Source organism: Phalaenopsis equestris, unplaced genomic scaffold (assembly GCF_001263595.1).
Source record: "Phalaenopsis equestris unplaced genomic scaffold, ASM126359v1 Scaffold000223, whole genome shotgun sequence".
Taxonomy (NCBI): Eukaryota; Viridiplantae; Streptophyta; class Magnoliopsida; order Asparagales; family Orchidaceae; genus Phalaenopsis; species Phalaenopsis equestris.
Window position 1 is genome coordinate 253,782 of NW_018164665.1, and position 10,105 is coordinate 263,886.

Consider the following 10,105-nt stretch of genomic DNA (forward strand, 5'->3'; position numbering starts at 1 on the left):
ATATATGTAATTTGTACAGTGATATTGCTGTTGCCTTCCCTGCTGCAGCTAACGAACAGGATTTCCTTCCTCTGTGAGTTCGGTTAGGAGTTGTACAGCATGAAAGATGAGGGAGGCGAGCGGCTGTGCCTCGATCCGGAGAGGAATAGGTGCGGGGTAGTCGAGCGAGAAAGAGGTGAGCGGGGTTTCTTCTGCGCGGGAGGCGGGATCGGACGAGTCCCGTCGCACAGAGGGAAGCGATCGGGTGAAGAGAAGCAAGCGGGGTCTGCGGGGGAGGAGCAGAGCTTCTTCGGTGCGGGAGATCGGGATCAAGCCTCTTCGACGCAGGGAAGAGGCGAGCAGACAAGGGGCGTCGAGCGGCGTCTGCGATTCCTTCGGTGCGGGAGACGGGATCGAGCAGAAGGCGAGTACGGGAGTCGCAGGTAGGAGGCGAGTGCGCGAGACGCGATCGAGCGGAGTTGTTCGGCGCAGCAAGGAGTCGAGCGCTCCTGTCGTGTGAGATTGAACGCGAGGAAAGTTCTCGGTGCAGAGGGGAGGAGCGAAACAGAAGCTTTCGATGGAGATCGTCTCAAATGGTGTCGAGAGGGGGGGGGAAGAATGCGAGCACGGGGGCGAATTAAAGAAAGGAGCGGGGTCAGAGAGCCGTTACCGTGGAAGCAATGGGCGGGGAATTGAATTATTTCCTTTTAGGCACACTGCTTAAATGGAAAAGTTTAATGGGGGATTAATTGATAAATTTGAAATTTAAAATTTGAAATCTCAAATTGTTTAGCCTGTGTTAAGCTCGAGTCCAGCCCAAATTGCACCGAACCGCACCCCGTTAAATAAAAAAAAATGTGCATTGATATTCGTGTCATTTGTGTGGGCATATAACCCTAGCAATATGGGTGTCCTTCCTAGCTAAAGTTGACGTTCCGGATGCGTCGGCGCAGTCTGTTTTGTCATCCGGGGCCGTCGTCGTCCGGACGAGTTCGCCGACAGATGAGTCAATTCAAGTCAAAGTCGTGTGTGATGCAGTGAGTGTGTGAAGTGTGTCGTCAGCGAGTAATCGAGTCACAAAGGGTTCACCTAAGGCTGTTTGATCCTATAGGAACTCATTTTCGGGCTCTCTGCATGTTGATCCTTAGCCCTTGCAACTAGAAGTTGAGTGCTTGGAAACACTCATGCGAGTTCTTCACAAAAATGAGTCAAGAAATGGTTTGAAGTTCTACGGGAGGTGGGTTCCATTGCTAGTCCGCTAGGATAGTCAATAAGAACTCCTAAAGCTAGATCCTAGGTTCTAAGATTAGGAGGCTAAGACCTCACTAAAAATGAGGTCAACAAAGTGTATGTACAATTCGACACAGAAATTGGCATGATTTTCCACATAAATTGGGCAAACACATTTTATTTCAAGATCACCAAATCAAAGCGACACAACACAAATATATAAAGGATAAGCACCTACAATTCAAGAGGTAGATAATCTCTCCTAATTCCTATGATTCGAGAGGTGGGAAATCTCTCCCAAGCCCTAATCCTAACACTCCAAGACAACAAGTCACGTGCATACCAAACAATAATAAGAGGAAACCCAAATCTCAGGGTTATTGCAAGCTTTGCTTTTCCTCTTAGGCCCTTCGCTCTATCCCACGGTTCCAGATCAACCAAAAGAAACGATGCTGCCCTGATGTCGAACAAATCCTTCAAATTGTTATTGCTTGTGTCTGTTCCCAACGCCATTGCTCAGCCTCACAGTAGGCAGCAACCGCTTTTGTATGAAACTACATTATCCTCTTCATCATTTTTTCCACGACCGTGAATCTCTGCTCAAACCGCCCATCCATTGATGATAAACGCTCCTCTGTTACAGACAAACATCATCTATTTCATATTTGATGTGGCTCATTTATTTCTCTAATTTTTCCATCAAATAATTTAATTTTTTGTCGTCATTACTTCTTATTGCTTTTGAAGCCTATAAGCCATGATCTTGTAGTTGATTTGAATCAGGATTGTTTATCTTTCTTCAATCGCAGTTAGTTGGCTTAGGTTGTAACTTTTCTACGATTAAGGCAAGTCCCAATCTTCTAAGGTAACCTAAATCAATACACGACTAGGGCACGCCGAATCTAGAGCTTGCTTCTCAGTTCACACCCCGATCCCCAAGTGGCCTTCCTCAACTGGCTCTAATCGCGATTGTGTCGCAAAGACGGAGCAAAAAGAGGAGAAAGATGGGAGTTACAAAGCCTCTGTAGGTCGCAATACGATTGGAGCCTTCCCAGCAAGCTCTAATCAGGACCGTAAGAGAAGGCAGTGGGAGAAAAAAAATGGAGTTTGGGCCTCAATAGGTCGCACATGTTCCCAACACATTCAAATCATGATTGCATGTCGCAAACTGGTTGTTGCTTCCCTAGGTTGCGACTGTTTCGGCAATGGACTCGCAATCTGGTTGAGACGAATAAGGCTCCAAACCCAACTAGCTATTATTGTACGTGTATCGCAATCCTGTATTCCATCGTTCACTCACGCCTATAAGCTTGTGCGCAGAGATCATGTCAGCTTTGATTAGGGCAAAATGAGTTCAAGCCTTGTTCACCGAGATCCTATCGGTGATCTCCCAAAAATTAATTATTCTGATACCATTTTGTATGATTAGATACAGAAATAAGCACAATTTTTCATATAAATTAGGGCAAACAAATTTTATTTCACAAACACTACATCAAAGAGATTCAATATGAATACATTAAGCATAAACACCTATAATTCAAGAGGTAGGCAATCTCTCTCAAATCCTACAATTCGAGAGGTGAAAAATCTCTCTCAAACCCTAAACCTAACACTCCAAAACAACAATTCTCATGCATACACCGAATCCTAATCCGATTAGGGTCTATCAAACCCAAATAATAATAATAAAAGACCAAATTACCCTTAGCTAATAAAAGACAAAATTGTCCTTAGGTCAGGTACCGGTGTAACAGTCTACTTGCCCCAACATACCCGCTCAAAGCTCACCCAGTAGCCAAGATTCCTTCAACCAAGCCAATGAATTAATGCAATAATCCAATAATTTCAATCATCAAGTTGTTGCCTCATACATCGAAAATTTTGCTCAAACAAGTCAATATAATTAGGCTAAATACCTCATATACTTTAGAAGTGATTATTGAACCTTGATATTATTCATATTGATGCAGCTAAATGTATAGCAATTCTAAAAGCCCTCATACCATTATTTTAAACCTATAAATACGAAATCAAAAGGAGGGTCCTAGGTTACGCAATCTTTATACTTAAGCCTTTTTTCCAGTGAAATCCCAGAGTTTCTCACTATAAACTCTCTCTATTAATTTTTCTTCTCTCTCTTATAGTGATAATTAAAAAATTTCTGTATCACTCACAAATATTTTTAAATCCCACAATATTAATAACGTAAAATAAGACAAAAAAATATCAATTTGTACTTGTGAATTTGAAATAAAACATCATCAGAAAATAAGAGGGACAAGGTTTAGTCTCCAAATATTCAATAAAATTTCAATTATTAGAAGCATACCATCACGACGAACACAAATTTCTGGCACATTTTTAACTTGACCGGTTATGCTATCATTATAAACCCTAGTTTCAATGTCGCCCTCAACAAAAACAGCAGAGCTGCAAAAGAAAGTATAAATAATAGTTCGTTATCAAATAATAAAAAAACAAAAGGCTAGATTACTTACCCATCGAATAGCTCTTTTTAGTAAAATTGACAAAATGAAGGGTTGATTGCATAAAAATCATACATACTTCTTTGCTAGCTGTTGAACAGAATACGCCCCCAGGTTTTCATTGTGCACCGTGATTCGATGCCATTGAGCTGGTCTTGGCAAATTTTCATTTCCAACAATCCTTTGGTCAAACATACCCCCTGTCCCAACAGTAAATATGGTAATCGTTTTTCCATTCCTCAATATTTTTTGTACAGGAGCCTGCCCAATTTTGCCGCAAATGATAGCCTGAATCCAAAAACAACAGAAAGGAAGTCACAAGTGCTTATAGAACATCACAAGTAAATTTCAATGACAAAAAAGAAAATCAAAACCTTATGCACGCCTCGGAAACCCCAGCCTTTTCTGGGGTCGACACCTTGAGGTTCTATCTCCTTCTGATCAGATAAAAAATCATCATCCTCAATTTCATTCTTGTCAAACCCATCAAATGCTGAGGAGGAGAGGCATACTCTAGACCCACTTTGCAAGCCTAGAATAAAAAACAAACAGAAAGATAATTAAGTTGTTATCTTCCAAATAATTATTTTTTTTACTGGCAAGTAAAATAGGTTTCCTGTAACAATGTTCATCATTTTTTCCCTTATATATACTAGAAAGGATGGAAAGTACATGGTGGAGACTAAAGCACTATTACCAATTGGAGACCTGTAAAGCATTAAATAACTCCTGAAACAACAGAAAAATCCCCCTCTCAATGAACCCATCCTCTGAATTGACCTGCAGAGATTCCTGAAGATAAGAACATGCATCTTATAAAGTTGTCAAAGCACCATTAAAACAGATAAGAGAATAAATGCTAATGCCTGTTCTTAATGCAGTTACACCTTTTAGAGCTTCTCGTGTAAAAGCTTTCCCAGCTGCTCCTAAGCAACCAGGAAATTCAATCATTAAGCGAGTGGGTGGGATAGTCACCTGCCTACACATGCAAATGCATTCCAAATGCAGTGATGTGCACACAGAGCAATGACAAACAATGACCAAGTTGCTATGGAATATGTACAAATAAAATCAATGAATCAAACTAAAAATTACTAAAATATATTTCATCAATCGACAATGAAATTAACGTTGATAAAGGCACTTTCTGATTGCATACAATTAGAATGCATATAAAAGTAATTGGTGAATTTAATTTTCATTTAGTTGTTTTATTAGATAACATAAATACATCAGAATTGCGTTGCTTGTTAGATTGGGTGTAAACTTCGAAGTTTGATGCTCCAAAAAAAGATATTGGATACAATTATCTTTTCTGTAAATAGCATAACATCAATGAGTTGACATTAATTCTTTATTGGTTTAATAATACAAAAGGGTAACATTGCCAACATTACTTCTTTCAGCATTATTAAATCATAGCCTGCTCAGTTAATTAAACCTATCAGTAAGGTCTTAATAGCTTCAAAACTAACTTAAATTGCTTATGTCATTCTAGAGAATTCATGATTAATGTCATTTGAAATGGTTAATGCATATTATAGAAGCATTAAAAGATGAAATTCTGCTGCGGGAAAAATTTGAGCCAATTGTGATAAATCAGAGAGTAAAAAAATTTGATAGCTGACAATTACCACAGAGACATCGGACGATATTGAGAGAATTTCATTGTAGGAGGATAAGACAAGAAGAACAGCTAAAAGCGACTGTGATCCTAATCAGTGTGAGTCTGAGACCTGTGATGTCTAATACTTTTTTCCTTCCACTTGTCCGTTGTAACGTGTGAATGTGTCCTTCTTAAGCATGTGAAGTAACCATACTTTATGTATCCTCTTCTTCTAAATTGGACAACCAATAGCTGCTAATGAAAAGCGGAGGAGAGAAGATAAAACTACAAGATGTAGAGCCGGAGTTTTCCATATGTAACTTTCATATAATTTGAAAAATGACCATCTATTTTAATCTACCGCTGTTTCCCAGCTCCATAAAATGTTTTTTTGGTTATTCTATGCCTTTCACAACGCAATCTATGATTGACTCGCTTATTTTTATTAGATGAGCTTCATTTATGACTCCTTTCTTTTTATGATTCCTCTATTTTATGATCCTTCATTTTTTGTACTCCTAAATTTCTTCTACAAGCAACTTCTGACTTCTCTGGCTTTGTCTATCATCATTTCAATTTTAGAGAATGAAATCGACGAGGTAGAGAAAGGTGACATGACTTTTAAGTAGTAGACTAAACTACATAGAATGGTCTAAAGATGGAAATGTGAAATAAAAGCGGCAACAAGGCACCATTAGAATTTAGAGGCTTGGCCATAAATAACATTGAAGGAGTCGGGATAATCCATCTTTTTGGAGGGATTGAAGGATTAGATGTCAGAAAACAACTGAACGTGGTCGGAACAGTGCCTATTTTGAAAGAAAAACTAAATAAGAGCCAACAGATGACTAAAAGCAGTCTAGACAATCCCTGATATAGCACAAAGAAAAAAATTTTCAAATAAAGTCACAGCATCAAGATGGAGGAACCATGATTACAATCACAAAAGCACAATTTGAAAAGCATGATTATCAATCACAAGTAGTCAGCCCCTTTGACATCGATCTAAGGCTCCTAGAAGGTATTTGGAAAACGAGTCTGATGGGGAGGAAGAATAGGATTAGTAAGGGGATGAAATTTCGGATAATCAGCAATATTTAGAGGGGATACATGTTCGAAAACTGTCTCGACTGAAAACATTAGAAGAACGACGATATCCCAAGACGCTCGGTCGATTATGGGTGGTTGACACATTGCTCGGCAAACGGAGGAAGTATCATCTCAAAACTTATATATGTGGTAAGATACATAAATCTCTTTAATGTTTTCCCACGTCCAATTGACACTTGAGAAACCTAAATCCAATAAGTAATGCCGATAGCAACTCTAAAGAGGTCTGCTCGGCAGATTAGCCCATAACGCTCCTGCATCGCAAAACTTGGACTTCAAACATGAATCAGATAAAGCTTTGGAGGTGGTTCCTTGCCCAGTAATGACAAGCTCCGCGAAGGGTATTGCTCAAATCACCCCAGCACCGAGTCTCCATAGTTTCCTGCCCAGCAATGACAAGCTCCGCGAATGGTGTGAAACGATTGAGGTGACAATCCAGCCAAGAAACCGAGACCTTGAAAAATAAAAGAAACAATCCTGGCCCTCAATATGATAAAAATCGGCAAGGACACCTTAAGACATTTAATCAATATAAATTAATAAAGGCGACTGACGATGACGTGATAGATGTCCAATCAGCATTCTAGCACAAAATTCAATGCTCAATGCCAAGCATCAACAAGCCTATCTCAAAGCTCCATGTGAATAAAGTCCTGGAGGTGGTAGCCTACCCAACAGTGACAAAATTCGCAAAGGGTACGATGCAAATGATCCCAGAAGTGAGTCTCATTGATTAAATGATCAATGCGACAATCAGACCTAGCAAATGAGAAAGGCAGTGTAAGATATCTGTTGGGTCGTCACATAAAAAACGATCGACAATCTTTCCCAAGTCTTAGCCATCAACCAATACCAATATTCAACACCAAGCAGTTATAGCAAAAAAATAATGCTGTAAAGGTAATATAATAAAAAGAAGTAAAGGTATGCAAAAATGATCGAGAACTTCATTCATTTCTAAATATAAAAATGTACAAGTTTTTTTTTTTTATATAAAAAATATTTCATCTAATCAATATATCTTTACAAAAGAAATATATCTTTACAAAAGTTTTTTTTAGAAAATTCTCTTAGTTTCAACAGGCCAATTGGAGGATCCTCCATTGCTTCCAACATCTGATTCATCCTCAGAGGACCTCTCAAAGCTGATGTACATAGCAACAAATTTATCAAAGTCCACAAACTTCTGATTGATAAGGCCCAATTGAATGAATCAGTCAATTGTCGTGATGTTGCCGACTCGAAGCTGCTTGCCCATAATCTTTTCGTGTCACAATAGAATTAAAATTTAGTATTTTAGTAATCTTAATAGTAAAAAGATACTAAGTTGTTAGTAGGGGTGTAAACAAGTCGAGTCAAGCTCGAGTCACGCCCATATTGAGCTCGGCGTGCCCGCCAAATTGTGAGTTCGAACTTGAGTACAGTTCAAGTCGAGCACAAAAAGCGATCTCGAGCTCGGCTCATAGTGGTAGCAGCTGGCTCACGAGCTTCAACTACAAATTCAATTTTTACAGGAGCTCACCATAAAAGGTATTGATAGCCGGAGGAGGTGGCAACTCACCGAAAAAATGTATCAAAATGACTAGCTTTAGGTTAATCAAGCCGACTCGCGAGCCGATGAGACAAGCTGAGACGAGCTCGAGCTCGTTTAATAAACGAGCTTTGGTTTGAGCTCGTGGCTCAATAAGTTCAGCTTGTGAGCTCGTTAACGAGTCAAACTCAAGCAGACTCGCGAGCCAACTCGGCTCATTTACACCCCTATTTGTAAGACATGTTGAAGAAACGTAAACTACAATAGATGGAATTGGCATATTTAAAGTCACAAATCTCTCTCTACATGAGCTATACTTGCAAACTATCTTTCTAGATGAAGATGAAAGTGTTGTTGAAGTGGGCACAAGTGTTAGTGGTAATGATGACAATATCATTTAGTGCATTAACTTTAATTAATTATGTTCATATAGTTATATTTTCTTTGATTATTTTAAAGAGTAAATTAACATTTATATATTTTAAATTTTTTATACTATGTAAGCAAAATTTGATATTGGTAAAACATATGATAACTAAAAAGGATTACTAAATACTCGTGTCATTAAACATTTTTTTACTTTTTATAATTTTTTTTTTATCATTGCATACTTTAGTTACACACACACACCAGCTGCATAAATTCTCGAACAATCAATAACTAATGTCTTAGTTTATGCCAACTTTTTAGCCTTACAGACACTTTAATTAGTGGGGGATGAAATCATATCCATTCAAAAGCTTAGTTTTTCACACGCTTTAACAAATAACTAATGGCTCAGAGGATTTGTTTCTCAAAAGTAGGATTATGGAGTAGGGATGGTAGATTTTAGATGGAAGATTTTAGGGAGGTTGAGTAGAACATGTTGATTTAATGAAGAAGGGATATTGTATCAGGTTCTAGTTTACCTTCAATCTTTTAGCTAAAAATAACTTATTTGAAGTTGATTCGGGGTATACTTTCTTACACAGAATTCAAGAGAAAAGTTGTTTGACAGAAGGAATAATAGTAAGGCATCATTAATATAGCAAGCACTATAGCATAAGGCTCGGGTACTAAATATGTATAGATCGATCCAGAAGAAAAAGACATAAAAAATAAAGAAATGATTGGACGAAAAAAGAAGAGATGTAGTTTGAGAGGGAGGGGAGGAGAAGAGAGAGATAAAGCAAACCATGAAAATTGGTATTCCAATAACTAATAATGCAAACAACATCCTTAAAATTAGTCTCTTGCTAATTTAAATCAAATTATATCATCTACTTGAAAAAGATTAAATTTATCCAAAATAAAATTAATCATATCATACCGTTAAATAATAATAACAACATAGAATGATCAATACAAAGTAAATTAAATAATTGGTCTAGTTCAATATAAACTCAAGTCTAACCAAAATTCTAGATTTTATTAATTTTTTGCATTATGAATTTTTGAATTCCCTTAAGTAATTCTAATTTTTTGTTAAATAAAATGATCACAAAAAAATGATTTGTCTTTAATTTAAAATTTATAAACATGAATCAAAGTAAAGTTTTAATATTTCAATTTTAGACTTATTTGTTAAGTTCTACTACAGAGGTATGAGATATTTTAACATGAATCAAAGTAAAGTTTTAATATTTAGTTCAATTTTAGACTTATTTGTTAAGTTCTACTATAGAGGTATGAGATATTTTAACATTCTCCCAAGTTTATCATTAACATTAACAAAACAATCATCCACCAATGCACATTACGACACATAATAGTGTTAGGTTTTAGACTCATATTTGATATTTATAAAGAATATATTAGTATAGACATATCAAATTATCGATTGTGACCCATAAGTTGAGACTTTGGGGTTGCAAACTCTTTCGACCACAGTATATAGCCCAGGCTTGATCCACTCTTTTGATCCGCATGTCCTATCTAATGACATCCAAGTCGATAGTAGATCATGTGGTTTACTGCTGCTATGGTTCTTGGCCCTTCTATGATAGTTGCGCAAGATTAATTTTCATGATGCCACTAAATGGTCTAGTGGATATTTGGTATATGGTGCTTAATGAAGTTGAAATTTTCCATTTTAGAGAAAAGTGATGGTATATATGGATATTCATAGTAAGATAAAGATCGGATATACATACATACATATATATATATATATATATATAT

The 10,105-nt window shown here is 37.2% G+C and overlaps 1 protein-coding gene across 1 annotated transcript in view; it reads right to left on the reverse strand.

Annotated features, from left to right (window-relative positions):
• The window catches only part of LOC110023253 (single-stranded DNA-binding protein, mitochondrial), a 22,164-nt gene that overhangs the window by 8,829 nt on the left and 3,230 nt on the right, over window positions 1–10,105 (reverse strand). The window contains 5 exon segments of the mRNA XM_020722566.1: window positions 3,542–3,642; window positions 3,778–3,986; window positions 4,073–4,230; window positions 4,396–4,490; window positions 4,586–4,624. Coding sequence (XP_020578225.1) covers window positions 3,542–3,642; window positions 3,778–3,986; window positions 4,073–4,230; window positions 4,396–4,490; window positions 4,586–4,624 — 602 coding nt within the window.